This window comes from Morchella importuna, assembly GCF_003444635.1.
Source record: "Morchella importuna strain M04M26 chromosome Unknown Morimp01GS025, whole genome shotgun sequence".
In the NCBI taxonomy this organism is placed as follows: Eukaryota; Fungi; Ascomycota; class Pezizomycetes; order Pezizales; family Morchellaceae; genus Morchella; species Morchella importuna.
In genome coordinates this window covers 198,048-219,869 of record NW_025763422.1, presented here as the reverse complement: position 1 = coordinate 219,869, position 21,822 = coordinate 198,048, and the positions used below count along the sequence as shown (strand labels likewise).

Sequence of the window (21,822 nt, the reverse complement as noted above, 5' to 3'; positions counted from 1 at the left end):
TATCAGCTTCTAGGAGCTGTTCATGAGCAAAAATAAAACACTCAGGCGCTGCTCAATTCATGAAGGTTGGTGAGCTGTTCAAATCCCTCATGCTATGAGAATCAGAGGTCAATAGAATTTCTGAACAGCTAAAAGTAGGGTCCTAATTGCTGGATTCCTCAACCGGATGAACACTCATACACAAGCACTAAAAAGTCTGTTAAATAAATGTGTTCAGTAAAGCACAGCTGTAAGCCGTGCGTCCTGTCAGACTCTATTTGTAGATTTTCCCAGGGACGCACTGAAATTGATTGATACATGTAGGTGACTGATAGGTGTCCAGGAGAAGGAAGTTGTCTTTTGGCTAAGATTCTTTTTTGTCAGTGGTTGAAAATTACACAAAGAATTGAACTATGTATGTACCTTCCGCAAGGCAACTCCGAATCCTGCATGTGTGTATGTCGACCAATCGACCAATAACTTGAGTAGTCTATGTTTCGTTATACGCGTGCTTTAATCACCCAAATGAAGTGAATATTATTTTTTAAATACTATCCGTCCTATTGATGCAATTGACGGGATTTGTAAAATCTCAAGATTTCAAAGTTTGCAGTCTAGCTGCGCCCGTCTGGGGTGACTTGACGTTGACCTCACCGGCATAAATCTGGAGGGTCTCCGGCTAGCAGGCGTCAGTGCGCCTGGAAGCGCAGATCATCCAGGGGTCGATGGCCATTGCACTATATGCACAGGTAGCGGTTCGGTCCTATCATCTTCAACCTCTCTCATTCATACTTTTCGTAGCCCATGTCCGCTTCTCTGTAGTAACCTCTCTCGAATTTTCGCACCAACAGATCGATCTGGATTTCTGCAGCCAAGGCATAGAGTAGATTCTGGAGGTCGTTAAAGAAGACCCCAGCTCATGGTTGGTTCTTATTACCATACCTACCTGTTTACACATGTCTGTTAGATCATGCAAACCAATATTGAGCCTAACACATGGTTTCTGGAATAGGTAGCACATACCCGCCAGCAGTTTGTCGGTTGGCTTGTCGCCAACGGTTACATATCGGCACTGGTCTCCTCTTCCAGCTCACACACAGGTGGTAGCTGCTGCCTTTTCGTATCGTACCTACATACCTACACCAAGTCCCCAAAGCAGGCGTCACGAGCAACAACAGCAGGTGTAACGGACAGAGCACACCCTCTGACTTTGTTGTTTATGATACGAAAGTTTTGTTATGCGTCGGGGGAGGGGGAGGGCTCACGCACATCTATACTCTAGTTAGCACCCTACAAGACACGTTAGCTCCAAGCACCAGTCGCCAGGCATCATCGAAGATGAGGAAAGGCAAGGCAAGACAAGATAACCTCTTGCTGTGGGGAAGCTGAACCCATGCGATCTTCGCGGTGGAAGCGTATGTATCTAGAGTGCTCCCCTCCTCTACTCTACTCTAGGATAGGTGTACTCTCCATATGCATTCACATACATATCCGCACCTTTTTTTGCGACACATGATGCAGCGTTTGTGAGCTAGGTCGGACGGATGAGATGAATTGAAACGACAAGTCAGATGCAAAATATGGAAGTTGTAAACCAGTATATCCATTTTGTTTGGATCATGACGAATCGTCATTACTCGTCCTGGCTGCTGCTCAAGGTATCGCCACTTTTTCCCCACACGCTGATCATTTCTTCTGAAATCGTGAAGTGTCATATTCGCCCTCCGTACGCTACCCTGCCCTCCGTAGTCAGCCAGGGTCCACAGAACTCCTGGGATCTTCATCTCAACTGATTCGTGCAGGAACACCTCCGTCGTCATCGAGGCGAAGTGTGCTCTCTCCACCGAACCCCGACTGAAAAAGAGCCACCGGGAAAAGAGCAATTCCGCACCATAGAAGGCAGGATCAAGTGCAACGGAAAGAGAAAAAGGAACTACATATATGTACCGGTGGCGTGAGGATTTTCTTATTTCGTTTTCCTTTTTTTTTTCTTCCTTCCTGATCCTTGAGCTTCACTTGCCCTAGAGGCTAAGGAATTGGGGGGGGGGGGGGGGGGCAGACTAGCAGCCCAAATATCTAGTATATAAGAACCGACTCATCCCTGTGCTATCATCCCAATTCACGTATTTCTATCTGAGATCCTTTTTGAAGGCGCTTTTACAACTCGCTCTCCTCCCCCACGCACTTGTACCCAACGAGAAAAATGTCCCAGAACCCTGGTGACCAAGTCCCACCGCCGATACCATGGTACACTCATCCCCGCAACTTTCTAAAGAGCCATCTAGCCCATCTAGGTGACCACCTGGGTGGGCATATTCATCCACACCATACGCCGGAACCATTGCGGATATAGTGAGCGAAAACCTGTGCGTCGATGCCGTGGGAGGTTTATTCTAACGAAATTGGATAGTGCAAATGGAGTTTACTACCCAAATTGGCGCATCTATAAAAATGAACCTCCAAGTTCCTTAACATTGGGGTTGATCTCACATGTCTTCTACTCCTTCGCTTGGGTAAAGCCGTGTGGAACTGTTTATGTATGACTAGTCAAATGGTGTGGGATCCATTGCAAGTTTGAGTTGCTGATTGGCTGTAGCTGAGTGACGAATGGGCAGATTCACAAATCGATGTCGACGGGACCAAGGGGTGTTTGAGGTCTTTCCAGGAGCTGAAGGCAAAACATGGGCATCTGAAGGTCATTCTTTCAATTGGAGGAGGGGGGAAAGGAAGTGACAACTTTGCTGCCGTAGCAGCAAGGCAAGAAGCTCGTGAGAAGTTTGCCTCAACAGCGAGGGAACTGGTTGTAGAGTACGGTTTAGACGGAATAGACAGTAGGTGCTCACTTTTGACTTTCTCCTTTATGGGCTAACATTTTAGAACAGTTGACTGGGAGCATCCGGCCGATCTTAAACAAGGCCGAGATTACATCTCCCTTCTCGAATCTATCCGTCGCTGGCTTCCCGCGCCACAATACATCTTGACATCGGCGCTACCAGCTGGTGAATGGGCTCTTCAAAACATTGATCTTTCGATTGCTCATCACTATCTTGATTTTATCAATTTGATGTCATATGATTTTTCAGGACCTTGGGTCCCCTCATCGGGTCACCAAGCCCAGCTCTTCTCACCACGGCGTGCCCATTGTGATGCGGCTAAGCTTTCCGCTCATTCCGCCATCTCTTATCTTAGGTCAAAGTCCGTACCAGCTGCAAAAATTCTCATGGGCATTCCCGCATATGGCCGTTCATTTCTGGGCTGCCATAACATTGGCCAAAAGTTTTCTGGATCTGCGGGCGAAGAGGGAACATTCGAATACAAGGATTTGCCAAGACCGGGAGCAACGGAGTACGTGGATTCGACCTTGGGCGCTGCTTTTTGTGTAGGCGGTGATGGAGGGTTTATTACATACGACAATCCAGAGACTGCAAAGATGAAGGCCCAGTACGCGAAGGAGAACGGGTTAGGAGGCGTATTCTTTTGGACTGGGACTGCAGACGTCAAAGGCCCCAGAAGTTTGATTGAAGCCACCTTTAGCTGCCTACATTCGGGCTAAGAAGCACCTAAGTTCTGGCTACGCACTACCTACTTTTTTTCTCCTTTTTTTTTTCTTTCTTTTTTTTCCCCTCATATCTGGAGATAATATCTTCTAGTCAGGCACAGGAATCATCGGAATGGGGAGTTCATATATTATCTCAGCTTCAACAATTTTTTTCTGGTCTCTCATGTCATCACATTATCCTTTTATGAATCTACCTGGCGTTTAGTGGACTGATTCTGAAATTTTTTGACCCTGAAAATCGATATCTCATTTTCGAGTTTATAGCGAACTCGGCTTTTAGATATCAGAGCGGCTTGCGAATATATGTAGCTGCTATTCTCCTAGAGCTATAGCGTCGTCGTGATTCAATAATATACCGGCAACTATTGCTGATTATTCACACGTTCAAGTAAAGTGCACCTTCCATAGACTGCAGCATGACGTTCTACATACACCTGTCCTCCGAGAGATGGTACGTTTCTATTCGCGAATATATTCGATTGAACAGCCTTCAGAGTCCACATGACCAACTAGATATTACCATTACCTGCCCTGCGAAAATTTTGCGTTTAGTTAATTATTCCACCACCGTTAACAAATGTGACTCGTTGTCTCCGGAAGACCTGGGAGATTTTCCGGGGGCCGGAGAGATTCACAAATCTTTAAGGCGTCGTAGATCGTAAGCCCACATTTCAGCCCCATAATATAATACTGAGTAGGTAGATATGTAGGTATATGTGTCTGGTTGAAACTGGTATGCTCCCCAGTTATTTCGTATGCGATGCTTCATGCAATACACACACACACTAGATCATGTAACTAGAATCCTCTACTCTACTCTCTATTCCGTAGTAGGTATTGTCGGGTATCAAAAATAACCGATCACCTCACGACAACGTCGAAACCACTTCAGGTCAGAATAACTCAACAACCAGGAGAGCAATTGAGTAATTTTAAGTCTCCTAAACGGAGTTAGGTGCTTGAGGGGAATGGAATTACCCTTCTGACCTTGAAAGTCTCGATGTGAGGTTTCTTCGCAGGTCGGTTTTGGTTGCTATGAGTCTCACGAGGGTGCCAGTGATCGGTTATTTTGATACCCGACAATACATAAGTGTATGTACCTGCCACGCGACGTGTATATAGTATATATGCAACCAGTCTCGTGTGTCTACATCTAGGTACGTACTACCTCCATATACCGCCTACATATACCGCGCTCTAAGCCCCATGGCCAAGTACCCCTAGTATTTGTAAATCAGTTAACGGTTGACGCATCGATGCATCGCTATATATATAACTATGGATAACAGATACGTGTATGCATAATATTAATATTTTATAGTATGTACCTACATACCCTATTAAATCGCCGGCGTTGCAGACGTGCAAGGAATCCTGGGTAGTAGGGGTAATCCGGAGGATCCTGGATACCCAAACACATTCTCAAAATCCACATTTCTGAGGGTAAGGCAAAAAGGATAGGCGTTGATACTAGAGTAGTAGCTACATGTAGGTACATACATGTACATATCTTGTGTGCCTTATTTCAATGCACATAAGGAAATGTTAACCTCGGATGGGTAAATGCAAGCCATGCGAGATCGAGATTAATGAGCCGGCATGTGATTGGCGCAGCTCCACGTTATAGGTCTGTATATATAATTTTACTCATAGTATAATATGTATATTGCCATAGATGACTATGTATATTGTATATTACCAGTTGGACGTAGGTATATATCCGTTTCGAGACTGACTGCAGAGATTTAGTCATATAAAATCACTCGACCCTCACTCGATGTTTTGTACGTAATTACTGGTGGCACAATATACCAACCAAACCTTGTTTTTGGGTAATATCTACTCGGGCAGGCAAGAAGAACCTGAAAATTATTTTCTTATGTAACGACCTCTGGTTCGCGGCTGGAAAAAAGCTACACAAAATTGAGCCCCTGCTTGCAGCTTGCATTTTCAGGTTCTTCTTGCCTGCCCCGAGTAGATCAGTCCCTTTGTTTCAATAGCCGAGGGTTATTTGTCTTACCCCACGTTTTGGAGACTGTGATATACTTACATTTGCTATTTGATATGTTCTGATTCTACCCACCTTCGAACCTACTTTAAACACAAGTACCACGGTGAACCCTAGGAGGGGCATCAGCTAACTCACGATCGAGCTCTAACTGCCAAGACCTTTGGTATAGCTGCTCACTTTCCTGCAATCGATCGGCTACAATACAGCGTACCCCAAAGGTCCAAATACAGTCGCAACTCGTCATGCATGCCGAAACTCAGTACCCTGGATCCCTTGCTATTCTATACTAGATTCTCTCTGGGAATTTTACTTTTCTTGCTGTAAAATCAATTTTCTACCCTGTGTGAAATTATGCAAATTTTAGCTATCTGACATATCTGATGCAGCTGTAAATGCACATATGTAGTCCTCCGCCCGATCCTTGGTGAGATTAATCAATCGATTTATTGATTGGTTCCACCCATGACGTTTATCTCAGGGTATTCCATATCAAAACTGATCTGCATAATCCCGGGGGAGCGATATGTGGCGCCCGTGCTTTCATGAGGATCTACCACCCGGAAATATCTAGTTGCCTCGTAGAGTAAGAGTTGATCATATTTTTCAGATCGAATGAAATGCGGGACTGCGTTTCAGCTTCTCTCTCTTGGTCAGTGGTTCTTCCCGTGGAGATTTCCACGCATGGTATGCAATACTGCGTTGATCACACTAGTCGCGGAGATGCTCTCTACTTTTGTGACAAATCAGACGCCTCTAGCTAGTTCAGCTGCAGCTGTACCTGCTTCTTTATGGAGCTACTAGAGTATATGGATAGCCAGGGTGCATCCCAGTACTAGCGTACGAAGCAAATCCATTGGATTGGAAGTAATTTATAATTTAGGGTTAGATGAAACATTCGACTGGCGTGCATGTGTATTACTAAAATAAAGTACATCATAAATTTAAACACAATTAAATCACATAGCTACTCTACATGTATCTATATGTATATAGCAGTGGCTACATGTACTTACGAGTAAAGTACTTAGAGCTCACGTTCGACTAGTAGACATGATATTCGCGAACCCAAGCAAAACTACAACTATTTTCTTGATGCATGATGTCCATCAAATGAATAAGAAATCCTACCGGGCCCCAATTTGCTTTTTCAAAAGAAAAAAAAAGAAAAAAGAGGGAAGACAAATAACCGTGTACCTTACGGCGTACGCATCGCCCTTTCTCCAATGACTCAGCTAGAACCTTATGCTGAAGGAGCTCCAGGAACACCATTACGTACAGACACCAGCCATTACCACCACAGCACAGAGAAATGCTTTCGCTTTTACCAGGCTAACGGGCATGTATGATATGATATTAGCTGTACATACGTAATGAAGAAAACTAAGTAAGAAAAGGAAGAGAAAAAAACCCTAGGACCCTAATATCCTATGTTATCACATTACATCACATATCTAATAAGTATATAATTATAACCTGCATATGCAATGTACTTTTATAGTCTTCTGATTGGCTCATTGAGAGAGGTTTTGTTTCACTTGAAACATGTTGTGTTGGATATTAACATAGGGTATTAATCGTACTGAGTGGTGTTAGGTTGTTAACATGTTTTCTACTGGTTCTGGAAATCGATTAGTAGTTCGATTTTAGCAACTTGGTGGCTATTAAAGGGATATACTTGCAGCTTGAACTGCTGATATATAGGGGATATCAGAAAAGGCAAATATCGACCAGAGCAGATCTAGATATAGTGATGGACTTTGCCTGCCAGGAGGGGTCGAGGGCCGCGCAGCGGCCTGAGAGCCCCGACTGACAGGCAAATAGAGGAAATAAGCCGCAAAGGGGCTTGCCTGTATATTGGACTGATTGATACACATATAGTACCGGCCGAAGGCTGGAAACTACTTGTATACATGTATATACCAATCAACGGGTGGCCGGGAACATTAAGGGAGCTCTAGGCTTTTTCTTGATCCCGATAATCTTGTTAGCTATAGCGTACATGTATTAGAAAAGTGCTTGCATACATGTACGATCAGATACACAATCGACCTCAGAAGTAAAACCAGACTCCTGTAATTGTAGTGTTTCCTTTTTTTCTTGGTGTCGTACTGTTATTTTGATTCGTTACATTTTATTCTATCGATATGACTCAGTGTAGGAGAAACTGCAGTAAACGTGCCAACCATTGACAAGAATGAAAGAAATCCAAGTCGCTGAAACTTCAATGAAGCATGTCAGTGATATTGTCATCACACCATATCACTCGACACCTCAACGAGGCCAGGATCACGTAAAGCACAGCACAAGGTAATAGGAAGAGGCAGGGTAGAATCCGGTAAAGTACATGTAGTTATGTATAATGTATATATATAAACAGTATATTTACCTCACTCGGCCAGACGTCTAATCATCAATACCCCAAAGCACAAAACCAAACCGAACGGACCGAACAGGACGACAAGACAAAATAAACCCCCACCAACCCAAGGAAAAAAAATGAGAACCAGCACCAATAGCCAATATGTAGCCAAGAAAAAAAAGAAAAAAGGGGGGGAAGGGATATAGAACCGAACGGAGTCCTCACAGTTCCAAAAAAAAAAAGAAAAAAAGATCCATCATCTCTAAATGCGCAGAACATTTCTACGTCGCCAACTGATCCATGAGCCGAATGAGATTTTAGGTTAGGTTAATTAAATATCTTCCTTCCCTGCCTCTGTCACACACACTGTTATGTCAGCTTACGTTTATGGTAGCGCAATAGCGCCCCGCCCCTCTCTCCCGCTCCTCTCAAGTTCCACACTGTCTTCCATACCGTATCCCGTATCACCTGCTTCCTCCTCACTACTGCCCAGAAGATCATCACTTTCTCCATCATCCTCGCTCGAAGAAACGTCACTAAAGATCCCAGCCTGCTCCAGTTCGTCGCCCTCGACAAGGCCAGCTACTAAGCCTGCTGCTGTAGCAGCATGGGGATCTAGAGATTCATCATCGGTGAATTGGGCTGATGATGGCGTGCGGCCGGATGGGGAGACCATTGTGCCACGCATGCGAGCGCGCTCCTCAGCTTCAAGCTGATTGGCACGCTTTATCGTACGTTTATAGATTAACCATCCCGTGAGGACTCCGAGAAGTATACCTGTGACGATAATTAATTATGGGAATTTTAATGTTTAGGGTGGCACTTACCTCCAATGATGCTGGAGTAATTGAGTAATTTTGTCTTGGTGTCCATCTTCTGGTCTGCCTCTGCTAGCCTTGCTAGCCTCTCGCCAATGAAGACGTGAATCATAAGCTTCGGCGTCGCACATGCAGTGGCCAGCATAAACGCCCATGGCGTGACCGTAGGGAAAGTGCTCATCGCACCGTTCCCGATACTGTAAGGCAGTGGACACAGTCTGATCATACACAATAGTTTAATTCCATCATGCTTTAGCGTGAGACTTAGTGCCGCAAAACGTTTATCAGTAGCGACCATCCTTTTCGAAAAGTTCTGGAAGAACTGGCGACAGGCTATAAATGCAGAGGTTGCCCCAAGAATTGTGGCTGCGGCGACTATGAACCAGCCATTAGGGAAGCCATAGATGAAGCCGGCGAGAGTGACCGAGGTCGAGTAACCGATCATGGGCGGGAATGCTGAAATGTAGCACATTGTAAAAATCAATAACCACCCGGCTCGCATTTGTCTAAAGATCGTCCGTCCGTCAGCTCTTTGACCCTCACCCTCACACTAACTCAAAACGGGAGCAACAAGAACAGAGCTCCAAGGGGGGGGGGGGGGGGGGGGGGAAGCTCACCTAAGCTTCCTAGCAATGGGTAGCATAGCATGTAAAATCTGCGAATGAAATACCAGCATCAAAATCGCACTCACGCTCACAAATAGCACCAGCAATGACCCTAATATCTTCTGCTGTAATGTCAACTTCCTCACTCTCTTTCTTGCCCATCTCTGTAGTTTTACCACCCGCCGCTTCGCGTTTTCGATTACAGTTCTCTTCGGTTTAGGGTGTGATGCGACTGAGGCAGGACGTGACCTCCGTGGATGAGTCCAGCGGGGTACTGGAGGTGCTGCTGTTGGTACTGCTGATGCTGGATGATCATCCGCTGGTGTGTATAGAATGCCGGAATGCCGGGGATTTTGTGACATTGTTTATATTTCTCTGAATATAGGGTTTGGTGGAGAGTTCAAAGGGGTTTCTCAGGCTGTGATAGGGTCCGAGGGGTGTAGGTAGAGTTGAGGTCGAAGAGATGAGGGCCTTGGGGGTGAGTGATATCCGTTGCTGCCGTAGGTAGCTCACTATGTAATTGCTTACCCCAGCTAGTTGCTCGAGATGATGAGTGATGCATGTGGGGTGACGACGTAAGCGAGTGTGGCGTAAGGGTCACTCCGGTGCGTTTGTGCCACAGCTGAAGCCACGCGGGGAAGGTTACGAGCTATTTGCGGCTACAATTACCGTACTCTAAAAGTGAAGTGTATCCTTAAATATCTCTGAGTGTGTTTGGAGTACCTCAGAGATTTGCAGACGTTCAATTGGTAGCTACATAGAGGTGCCTGAGCCCCACAACCAGTTAGATACATATTTGTAGCTACCGGTACCTCAAAACTGTTTGGTGTCAGCTCAAGCGCGGTCACGGTCAGTATTTACATACATTGTGTACATCCTAATCAGTATTGCTCTCGGAGTGCAAGATGTGATTGTGAGCGTAGAATAACGGGGATTTGTTGAGCTCATGGCCATTTTAATAATATTATTTGGGGACTTCCATAGTGCTGCATGAATGTAGATACTGGTACTAGTACTCTTCGAAGCTTCTATCTAGCACTTTTCGTATAAAGTATACTTTACACACCCACGTAAATATCCTGTCGTCTCAAAACGGAGCCTAATCAAAACACCGCAGCCCCCAGTCAATAGTGTCAAATCTTAACCAAATAAGCTTTAGAAGCTGATTAAAGAGATATCAGTGCTGATTGAACGTTATCTCAAATCTCTCCAATTCAAGCTACAACCACAAGTTTTCTGTTTACTAACCGTCCATTTCGTGAATTCACCCGCCGGTATTTCGGCACGCCTCCTCCCTCACCCGCTCGCTTATTCGGTGAATTTACCTGAAACCTGCGGTTGGGTTAGGGTTAGTTTGACATTGATTTGAAATAGCCACGGGGTTTACTGACCTCGCACAGCCTTCAGATGCGGGGTTAAGATGGTTTTGTTACCATAAGAGATGTTAGTTGTAGATACATATTGTTCGGGTATAACAACAGTTGATAATCCCGCTCACGCGGTACATCAATTGGAAATATCGCAAGGGTAGAACTTGGAGAGAGTAAAATTAATGTTTTCTTTAAATTTGGACACTTGAAATATAGTAAGATCCGTGTTTCGATTGGGATGATGGGCTTGATGTATATGAGGCTTCATTCTCAGCCTGCTGTCTGTTCTTTCTAGTTCCTACTCTAGAAAAAGAACCCTTTCTTGAGTAAAACCGGTCCCCGTGTAAATTATCGATTTGAATAGCTAGAGACTCTTGTGTGTGTATGTATCATGTATGTGGTCAATTCTTAGAAGAAAAAGGATTGCTAGTAGGCTTCTGAAATAGAAATACTAAGAAATATTTCGTATAGTTGTGCAGCTTCTTTTGGGTGCTATTATCAGGCATAACCGTATATCCAACATGTTAGAATTCGTGATAATAGGGCGGACGGTATATTTCAGCCAAAAGATATTGCTTACATATGATTTGATCCCAGTGAGCATCAAAATTCTAAATATCCTTCCAGCTGCAGGCCTATATAATATTATAGTATTGCCATGCACGATCCTTCATGATCAATATAATATATGTATCCCGGGACCGCATCAAAAAGAGTGTCCGCGGTCGTGATCAATATATTTTCTCAAAATAGACCTAGCCATATTGCTATTACCTTGTGGTTTCGCTGCGCTGCCTAGCATCTGCTCTACATTATATGTATTCTGTGGTATGTATGCAAGATAGAGTACTGGTGCTAAACTCTCTATTCCCAAAGCTCAAGATTTAACTCTCAATATGGTAGTGTATTACACTCGGCAGCCAGTAATAATTGATAGAGATGTATAACTAGATGTGCATGTTTATTACCTGGTCTGGGTTTCACTGTCCATAACTAAAACGGCTTATAGTGCCTAGAATAAGTTATCGATAACGATCGTTGGGACCTATTGGCTACCATAAGTACATACATGTAGTTCTGTAAAGAATTTATGTTATACTTAGTATAATTATTGGCTACCATTTACTCTATGCTGGGCAGAATCAATAGATCTGACTTAAATCTATTGTTTCAAAGCTTTGGCCCTTACTTCTCGTGACCCTGTACTTGAGTGGACCGACTAGAGTAATAGTTCTGCCAGCCAGCTGTCCGGGTGCGGTCCGAAAATTTATGCATATTAATATTCCCTTTTGTAACAGTCCGGTGCCACGTTTTCCGCCAGCTTTTCTCGGCATGGATAGGTATGTGACGTGCTTAAGGCTACATGGTGCTGTAGATTTTGAAAATCATTTTTTCTCGAGAGATTTAATCTTTCAACTCAATGGCCAGGAGATATATATCGAAAAGGGTACGTGCGAGGTTATGTGTGCTGGAAAATGGTCTCAATAGACCACGAATAACGTCTGCTTGATTCTAGCCTAGATATCGAGTTTTAAACACCACCGTACTCCTGCGGTACTTTATTTTCTTTGGGATGCAACCCGATATACCAGGGATTAGCTCGATCTGCAGAAACAAAAAAAGAATATATCACGAGACCGCCTGTGTCAAGCCTTTTTCAGACGGGACGGCAAGATGTGATTAAAACGCACCCAGGGGTAACGTTACTTGTAGTGGAAATTATTCGTTGAAATGTCTGCAGGTACTCGAGCTGATATGTGTACTCTAATGTCCTGACCTGCTGAGCTGGTGAAAATTGTCAAGTTCAGAGCAGCTGAGGATCCCCTAACGTCAAAGGTACCAGTATGGGTGATGATTAACCTAATCCATTGTCCCAGCCTTTTGAGCGGGGGGAGAGACAGAGTAATTTCTGATAAATAAGCGTTATTGTGCGGTAAGAACAATGTAGGGGCGTATTCACCATGAATACCTATGCCCGAAACTCAATTGGAGTCTCGAGGTGTGTTAATGATTATTAGTCTTTTTGTGAGCTAGTAGCGGAGAGCTTAACGGTTTTTTTTTTTTTTTTTTTTTTTTTTTCATGGACCAGGTTAAGGTGTAAGGTCACCGCAGCGCAAGATTGGTGGCTAAGAAACACAGCGCTAGCCCCGCATGTGAACAGGAAGCATGAACGCGTAGAGCAGAGGTCCACAGAGAAACAGATGCGGTCGATGATAGAATTGAGGTTGGGCCGTGAAACACGATGTGATCTGAGCCCGCTTTCTGAGGCAAGATGGTACCTGGGCGGATACGAGCACATCCTATTATCACTGTCTGGGTAAGAGGGAAGACTGATGAGGAAGTGGATGGACCATGCACGAGGAGTAACGACTGTGGAGCAGTCCGGATATGAAGTTTAATTTTCAAGCTATCATCAACCTCCAGGTATTCCCAGCTCTGACAGGTTTTCGGGCAGAACAAGATAACTACAGGTACATGTAATTACGGGCACTCTAACACTGGAGAAGCGTTGATACCCAAGCTGACGGGATTTCCAAGCAAGCACTTCCGTGAATATATGAGCTCTGGGGTACCCCACCTCTATCATAGCTCAGAGGGGAATGTGGTTGCTGGTTGCTGACGCGCAAGTACATAGTAGAGTATCCCACTCTAGGTAAAGCCAGGGCACTGGCGGCAGTACCCGGCTCCTCTTGGAGGTTCTGAACTCCCGCCCTAGCTGAGGTGCTTAACTTGGCTTTTCTCGTAGCCTTCCCGCCCCGGCTATCACACCTGAGATGAAAGATCAGGAAGAGGAATAGGAATAATAATATTAGGAGGGGGTAAAAGAACTTGTAGATGTAGAGAGAAGTGTGAGGAGAATTGTAAGGAGAGGTGGAGATATGTAAATACATACATACCTACAGTCTTAGCTAGTTACTTGCTTCACAAAATAGAAGTGTTCCAACCAAACCTTGCCCAATAGGTACCTATTGTGCTGGGCTCGTTTTCTGGCCCTCATCCACCCCCACCCCCGTACATAGTATAACCCCCCCCCCCCCAGTCGTTCCAGCTACAGGTCTACACCTATCAGTTATCCTCAACTGACAACGACATCCTTCTCCCATCAACCCCCTTTTCTTCCCTTCCTTCTACATCTCTACTTCTACATCTTCCTTATCAATAACTCTCGCTCTTGCTCATCTTAGAACATTCGCTTCAGCTCTTTTCATCGTTATCCTCTCACTGCTTATCGTTTATCTTCGAAACCTTAATCTCGGAACCTTTGCAACGACCCCTCCACCCCTTTTGTCGTGCAACAGCAAAGGACACGGTTGATCATTGTTTCGAACAACCTTTATCCCCGAACTCACATCTGAGGGTCCCCCGGATAGCTTCCTCGTGCTCGCAATGATATCAGACGAGCTTTTAGAGGAGTGCATCGCGATTCTCCAAGGTTTGGCCTGCCAGAATCCTCAACAAGCAAGCACATAGCCGAAAAGAGAGCTCCATCGCTAACCTTCCATCGTCTGCGCCGATAAAAGACTCGAGCCTGCTGGAAGAGGACCAGACCGAACGCGTCTCTCTGCTCATTGCATCCAAAACAGACCTCACTGGTACAGCTCTTGACAATGAAACCCTTGATGTGCTCTGGCGGCACCGCGAGAAAACAAGCCCTGCAACATCCCCCCCGATACGACACAGCCACACGATAGTTCGCAGAGCTTCCCCGGCACCGTGGCATTATGGCAGGGTAGGTACTCCGACCCCATCACTGGGTAGTACCCCACCAATGGCTCCTCCAGGATTCTCACCCTCATTTATGGGAAAGAGTTCACCTTTTCCTTCGCCTAGACCGAGCCCCAGGTTGGCTTATTCATCCCCACTCATACCCCACTCACCGAACTTGAACAATTATGAGCCAGTGTTTACGACAGATACGGGAATACCACCAGAAATGTACGGAGATTTTGGAAGCGACACTGTTGCCTGGTTGGTTGGCGATGACAATACAATGGGTTATGGAGGTAGGGGTGTATTACAGGAGAATATGTCACCTCATGACATGCTTCGCTCAGTTCTTGGCGAGGGACGTTCAGATGAAGAAATCGAGCAAGCGTTAGAATTATGCGGTTATGATCTAAGCGCTACGTTAACAATGTTGATGGAACAACAACAAGGTAATCTAGGGGGGGTGGTCTTTCCCCCGAAGGTGCTACCATCATCGGGAAATCTACAACACCGGCCCCCATGATTCGCCCAGTAACTCCACGCAACGGTGTGGTGTGTCGATTTTTCCTGTCGACGGGTCAATGTTTGCGTGCGGACTGCCGATTCTCACATGACCTTGGAACCACTATCTGCAAGTACTGGCTTATGGGTTCATGTCTTGCGGGTGACACCTGCATATTTTCTCACGATCCGACTATGTCTGTTTCAAAGATGACTCTAGATGGAAATAGCCGCAGTTCTACACCTGCACCCCAGCTCCAGTTCCATGACCCAGCCTCTTTCCCCTCATTGACCTCTGAGCAGTGGGGCCAGATGGGGAATGGCGGACAATCAATCGTAGGCCCTCCACCTGGATTCAAGCTTCCAATATCCCGTCCCAATTCTCGCCAGCAATTCCGAGAGCGTGAACAGCAAAATTTCACGCCTGTTCCTGCTGTCGACGATAACGAAGCCTTTCCCTCTCTTAGCAGCAGTGCCAAAGCCTCGGGCCACGGAAAGAAGCGCCGTAACAACAGGAACGAGAATAACATCCCCACGGGTCCATCCTCTCTTGCCGATGTGGTTCGCATGACGCCTTCCCCATCCCCACACTCTAATCGTAACTCGACCACTTCCTCTGGAGCCTCTTCAAATAGATGGTCGGGTGCAGGAGGGGGATCCCCATCATCCAAACGTACTTCTCGCGTTTCAGCATCGCATATTCCCGCGCCGCAGCAAATCCCATGGTTAGAGACCGGCGCTTCTCTTAACCGGAGCTACCTAAAGCACCGAAAAGAAGCCATATCTCACGGCGTCCTCAGGGCCAAGTATCTCCAGCTCGCCAACTCGGCTTGGCAGAGAAATGATGCCAAATCGGCGAAAGAGCACAGTCGCAAGGCGAACAACGAGAACATGGCAATGATGAAGGCGCACAAGGAGGCTTCTAAGGCTATTTACGAGGAGCGGAATAAGGAGACTGCGAGAGCAGGGGGCGCTGAATTATTTGTGGATCTGCATGGTTTGTCTTACATATTTTTTTCGATTGCTCTACGTTTATTAACAGAAATAATCATAGGCCTTCTCCCAGACGAAGCCGTCAAGTACTTGGAGGACATTCTTGTCGAACACCAAACTTCAACCCGTCCTCTGTATGCGATCATCGGAACAGGCCACCATTCCAAGGGTGGTAAAGACAAGCTGGGAAAGACCCTGCGTGCGTTTTTGGATGAATGGAAGTACGCGTACCGGGAATTTTCGGCCAGCGGCGACCGCAACGCCCAAGGCGGGATACTGGGCATTGACCCCAGCAGCTTTGACAAGTCGCTCCTGAACCCCCCTGTGGATGGCGAAGCCGTGATCGCGGCAGAGGTTGCGACAGTAGTTATTGGAAGCGGCGCGGGGAATGGAAATGGAGTGGGCGAGAAAAAGAAGGAGCCGCCGAAGGGGCCGAATGGGGGACGTAAAAAATAGTTGATTATTTTCAAAAAAAAGAAAAAGAATAAAGATAGATTTATAAGACATGATCCCCCCCCCAGTACCCACATGTGCGTTGAGTCTCGAATATGGGTTGGTGGAATTTATATTGTACTCACTACTTGTAAAAGTAAAACTCTCGCCGTTTTTTTTTTTCTGCCCTTGCTTCTTGACTGCTCCGTGAGTGACGTGCGTTAATTGATGCTACCTAGTTCGTTCGTAAACGCGCGGGCGGTTATGTATGTAAAGTATGTATGTACTCAATTACCGAGTGATGACCCATGACACACCAGTCCAGATATCAACCCAAACAAACCCCATTACGAAAAATGCCTATTCCTACAATCCACCCATCCATACGCTTAATCCCTCTAACAAAACCAAAGCACCAAGACCCCAGTCCTCCTCCTACACAAACCGCGCCCCAAGCCCCTTCAGCGGCGCACTCTCATACCGCCCCCTGTTGAGCCAATTGGTATTTGTGGGCTCCTCGGTGGACCCCGAGAGGAGGAACGACATCCGCGCGGACAGCGGGAACGCGTTGGTGCCGCGTAGCTCGGAGGCGATGGTCCAGTGGGGTGAGAGGAAGGGGTCTGCTTGTGCGCTGGTGGGGAGCCCCGGCGGCGCAGACGGCGGGGGCGGGGGTGTGAGAGAAGGCGGCATATGGATAAGCCCGCCGAGACGTACAAAACTTGTTTTGAAAGCGGTGTAGCCAACGATGTGGGGCTGCAGGCGCTGGCAGGCGGTGTAGAAATTCTCGGATGCCTGTTCATACACACCCCCATCTGTTAGCGCTCACAATCACAATCCCCGCATGTATGTGTCTCAAAGTGCCTGTTAGGGCGGGGGCACATACGATCTCATCCCCCAGCCCCCTCGAGAGCAGGAACGGGATGTCGTACTGCCCGATTGCGGCGTCCCAGGGCGTGTCGTTGGCTGAGACTTCCGAGTCGGTGTGGTGAGGGTGGGGGGGGGAAAGGGAGAGGGAGAGGGAGAGGGAGGAGAGGACACGGGTATACAAGACGAGCCCGAACCAGCGCGACCAGCTGTCCTGCACGCGCGCGAGGGCGTCAAGGTCTGCGGCGAGGGCGCGGGCGGCGGTGAAGGTGAGGTGTGCGGACATGGAGGTTATGGCGGTGGGGTGGAGGGTGGAGATGTGGTTGCCGGAGCGGGCGGGGTGGGAGGGGGAGTGGGAGTGGGAAGAGGCATAGTCGAGCAGCGGGGTGAAGATTGTGGCGACGTCGATGGGGGTCAGGTGCCAGAGGGTGTGGGATTGGGCGCAGGCGTCGAGGGCGGCGGAGAATGTGTGCAGCAGGGTGCGGTTTGTGAATGTTGGGTCGAGGGTGTGCGGGTAGCCGATGAAGTGGGCGATCTGGGGGGTGTGTTAGATGGGATTGGGGGGACTTGGTATGTAGGGCGGTGACAGAATGGAGTGCATAATGCAGGGCAGCGACAGAGCGGAGTGCAGGAGTAGTGGGGTACTTACGCCGCGGCAGATGACCATTGCGCTGAGCATGGGGGCGAGTGGTGGTGACATTTTGGGTGTAGTTGAGTATGAGTGTGATGGAGATGGAGATGGCACAGCTTCTGTGGGAGAGTGGCAGAAAGGTAGGGGCCTACATGTACCCACCTGCGCAGATGTTGAAGATTCTCACTCTGTAGGAAGGCTTGCAGGTAGGTGCATGTTGCTAGCTAGCCACAGCTACGTCGTGGGGATGTGGGGCTTTGGGATCGAACACATAGTATTGGGATTTGGAATTTGGAGATATTTGCACGGGTTATCACTCGGTTGGTTGCCAAGATTATTTTTGGGGTGCGTGCTAATCGAGCCTAGTGCGAGAGGTAACGTGCGTCGACAAAGGGCTGGGACAGGGTGGTTTGAGACAAAGAATGGGTTGGATTTAGTGTGCTTTGGGGGGGGGGGGGGGGGTTTACTGTGGTGCTGTAACTGTGTGTAGAAGTGGTATGCGTGTATCAGCAGTCGACCTTGATGCTATAAACACTATTATAAAAGGAGTCTGTTCGTCATATTACAACCCGATTCCCCCCAGTCTCTGATAAAACCGCGACCTGCAAACCAACATCTTCAGGATTAACTGGTTTAAGTATCAATATTGTATTTCTATAATTTTCGATACTACACGTAATAGTGTTTCAAGTTAAGGCTACCCCACCCCCTCTCATAAGAGAGTTATGCCATCGTAATTCTAGTAGATGGCAGCTATGTATATAGAAAAGGTCTGGTCTCATTGATTTCGTGGTTGGACTGTGATCTGGAATCCCACGAACTCTGAGGCTTACATATATATATATATTTGCAATTTGTGCCCTCGGCCTATGCCTAAAACCCTAATGCCTAACCCCGAAAGCCCTGCTACTGATACAACACATCACGTTGAAGTTGCCAAATCTGGCACTGCCACCAATGTCTCACGCAAAAGCTTAAACGGTGGGCGACAGCTGGACCAACCAGCGAGCAGCGTCGATCGATAAGAACTCGAGGCTCTGACTACTCACGCCCCACTTCACTCCCGCCCACCACCACCCCACCACCACCACCCAAGAAGGAACGGGAACCAGCATGACTTCTTCTTCTTCTTCTTCTTAGCCAGCCAGTCAACACGTTGTTTGCTTCTCAGTAGGAGCTGTTCCCTGCTGACTGCTCCCCAGTCTCAGGAGCTTGCACTATTTAAGCTCCGCACCGCTCGCTTGATAGCTGTTTCATCGATCCTCATATCTGCACTGCACTTCGTCTAGCTATCACATCACTACTGATCTTTTCGACTGCCTACCTCCATGGCCTCAAAGCAGCTTATCGGCTCCTATGTGCACATACGCGAGAAGCCGCGGGAGCAGCATGCTCTTCTCATGCTGCGCAAAATTGCGAGCCTGGTCAAACCGATCATGGTGAGTCGTGGATTCACCGTCGGCTGCCTGGCAGAGTTTTATCCTGCGCAACATAATCTACTCGGTATTTCCCCCACGCCGGCAGCCATGAGGGTACGCAGGGGCTAATGTGATGGATGGGCAAACAGGACTGAACATCGACCACGGGCGCAAAATCTGCATCCGGCTGCGCCAGCCCTACGACGAGAACGCGTTCCTGGAGCTTGAAGACTGCGTGTACACCATGCTTCATGAGTACATACTCCCTCTCGTAGATCCTCACTTGATGTTGTTGGTTTTTGTTGCTTAACATCTGCCCGGCCGGGTGACTAGACTCACCCATAACCTCCACGGCCCGCACGACGAGGTGTTCCATGCGTACCTCAAGGGCCTCGAAGACGAATACATAGCCGCCCGCATCGCCGGCTACAACGGCGAGGGCTTCTACTCCGAGGGGAACCGCCTCGGCGCCGGCCGCGCGCCCCGGCCATCCACCATCGCCGACGCCCGCCGGCGGGCGTTGGCTGCGGCCGAGAAACGACATGTCCAGTCCACCCCGGGGTCCACGCAGCGACTAGGCAGCAGCAGTGCCCCGGCGAACCCCCCTGAAAGGGTGGGGATGAGGGAGCGGATTGCGAGCGCGGCGCTCAGGAGGATCAGGGCGCCGAGATCGTGCGGGGGCGAGAGCGGCGGCAGGGATAGGGGCCGCATGGAGGAGGAGGCGGAGAGGGCGATTAGGAATGGGTTCCGCACGCAGGCGGAGGCGGAGGAGGCGGATGAAGCGGCGATTCTGAGGGCGGCGATAGAGCTGATTGAGATTGGGGAGCGGGAGGAGCGGGAGGAGGAGGAGAGGAGGAGGAGGAGCTGGATGCAGCGGGATGGGTATGTCTGGATTGAGGATGAGGAGCCGGTGCCTGTGCCTGTGCCGGCGGCGAGAGCGCCGGATGCGGGGGCGAGGCACTCGCGCTCGAGCTCTGGGCGGAGCGGGGGGAGCAGACATGTACCGATACCGATCGACCTCGACCACCCAGCGCCACACCAGGGCGGAAGCACATGGGCCTGTAATCTCTGCACGCTCATCAACCCCACATCGCACCGCAACTGCGACGCCTGCGGCGTGCAGCGGACAGGAGGAGGAGGAGATGGAGATATCCAGATACTCGATGCGCCACCAGGGCCAAGGCCGCCAGGGGGGCTGCGGGGAGCGTCGTCGGGCAGGAAGAGGGAGCGGGTAAGGTTTGGGATCAATCCGGTGACGCCGGCGAGGCGGATGTGGGATTGTGGGAGGTGCAGGGGGACGAACGATGTGGAGTGGCCGGCGTGTGCGGGGTGTGGGGCGGGGAGGAGGAGGGCGGGTGCTTAGTAGAGGTTTTGTGGGGGTGTGGACATCTTGGCTGGTATATGGACTGAACTGGGCTGTGGTTTGGTTTGTTGGTTCTTGTGGGGGGGGGGGGGGGGGGAGGGATGTGGGGGGTGTAATTTGTTTGAGGGCGTTTTTTGATTAGCTAGTGTGCTTTTGTAGGTTTTATTTAGTTGTTTTGAATGCTATTTTTGTGGTGCTCAGAGCGCGTATACTCGGTTCTTTCTGGCTGCTTTGCGTTGCTGTATCTTGTTGTTCCAGGCGTATCTATTTACCTAGCCAGCTAGATAGCGTGCTGTTACTGGCCATGGGGTGGATAATAAAATAAATATCTTATCTGCTGGTTACAAGAAGTATCACAGCCCATTGGTACCCAGTACCTAGTTGCAAGCCTCTTAAGCTGCCCAAGGACGGAAGCACGCAGATATACATACATAGCATTTACAAGCACATACAGCTAACCACCATCTATCTATCTACAATTGGTCTCTAGAACCTAGGTAGGTACATGTAGATTAGACGGAACACAGCATGCATGCAGGCATCAATCTCATAGCTACATAGTACATGTATGAAACAGAGTGACAATCTCTCTACCTCTCTCTCTCTCTCTCTCTCTCTCTCTCTCTACTCACTAGTCCACGTACGCGGCGCGTTTTCTATGTATATATTTGACTTCAGAGAGTGGAGTGCCCTTTTAGGGTTTGTTAGAACTTGATAGCCGATGTTTCACCCCCCCCCCCCCCCGAAGCTTTGTTTATTATTGTGTTGTGTTGTGGGGTGGAGTGGTGGGTTGTATTTAGGCGAATTTTGGCCCTCGCGCTGTACCCCCCCCCCCGGCCGGGGGACCGAGTGAGAACCCATGATCACATCCGCCCATTAGTTGCCACTACCGATCTTACATGCGGAGCTAGATCCATGCCCATACATACATACATGTACACATGTGCCATGGAGTCGATATATGTGCTTGTGTGTGATTATTGCTAACCAACTAACGGTGCAGGGGGTTGAATTCAATCGGCTTGAGTTTAGTTTGGTATTATTCATGCTCCTTGGAGCTAGAGCTAGCTCTGGTTCGGACACAACAATGCCCGACTCGACTCCCGGCTGGACTTCCAGGTTACTCTAATGCCAACGCCAACGCCAACGCCAACGCCAATGCCAACTCCGGTCCCGCTCAAGCTCACGTCTAAGCTCCCGTCTAAAGCCCC

At 48.1% G+C, this 21,822-nt stretch overlaps 5 protein-coding genes across 5 annotated transcripts; 3 read left to right on the top strand and 2 right to left on the bottom strand.

Moving 5' to 3' along the window:
- Nucleotides 1–2,182: 2,182 nt before the first annotated feature.
- Nucleotides 2,183–3,532, top strand: LAJ45_07676 (uncharacterized protein; the record flags this gene model as incomplete). The annotated part of the gene is made up of 4 exons (XM_046117232.1): nt 2,183–2,331; nt 2,390–2,516; nt 2,576–2,810; nt 2,862–3,532. 4 exons carry the CDS (start codon nt 2,183–2,185, stop codon nt 3,530–3,532), a joined length of 1,182 nt encoding a protein of 393 aa, XP_045969528.1.
- A 4,707-nt stretch (nt 3,533–8,239) lies between these two features.
- Nucleotides 8,240–9,198, bottom strand: LAJ45_07675 (uncharacterized protein; the record flags this gene model as incomplete). The annotated part of the gene is made up of 3 exons (XM_046117231.1): nt 8,240–8,262; nt 8,362–8,685; nt 8,736–9,198. 3 exons carry the CDS (start codon nt 9,196–9,198, stop codon nt 8,240–8,242), a joined length of 810 nt encoding a protein of 269 aa, XP_045969527.1.
- A 4,890-nt stretch (nt 9,199–14,088) lies between these two features.
- Nucleotides 14,089–16,359, top strand: LAJ45_07674 (uncharacterized protein; the record flags this gene model as incomplete). The annotated part of the gene is made up of 5 exons (XM_046117230.1): nt 14,089–14,134; nt 14,223–14,431; nt 14,510–14,796; nt 14,868–15,907; nt 15,965–16,359. The coding sequence occupies 5 exons, from the start codon at nt 14,089–14,091 to the stop codon at nt 16,357–16,359; spliced, it is 1,977 nt and encodes a 658-aa protein (XP_045969526.1).
- A 411-nt stretch (nt 16,360–16,770) lies between these two features.
- LAJ45_07673 (uncharacterized protein) lies at nt 16,771–17,899 on the bottom strand (the record flags this gene model as incomplete). The annotated part of the gene is made up of 3 exons (XM_046117229.1): nt 16,771–17,127; nt 17,219–17,734; nt 17,849–17,899. 3 exons carry the CDS (start codon nt 17,897–17,899, stop codon nt 16,771–16,773), a joined length of 924 nt encoding a protein of 307 aa, XP_045969525.1.
- Nucleotides 17,900–19,158: 1,259 nt separating this feature from the next.
- On the top strand, nt 19,159–20,611 carry LAJ45_07672 (uncharacterized protein; the record flags this gene model as incomplete). The annotated part of the gene is made up of 3 exons (XM_046117228.1): nt 19,159–19,333; nt 19,398–19,503; nt 19,582–20,611. The coding sequence occupies 3 exons, from the start codon at nt 19,159–19,161 to the stop codon at nt 20,609–20,611; spliced, it is 1,311 nt and encodes a 436-aa protein (XP_045969524.1).
- Between the last annotated feature and the right edge of the window lie 1,211 nt (nt 20,612–21,822).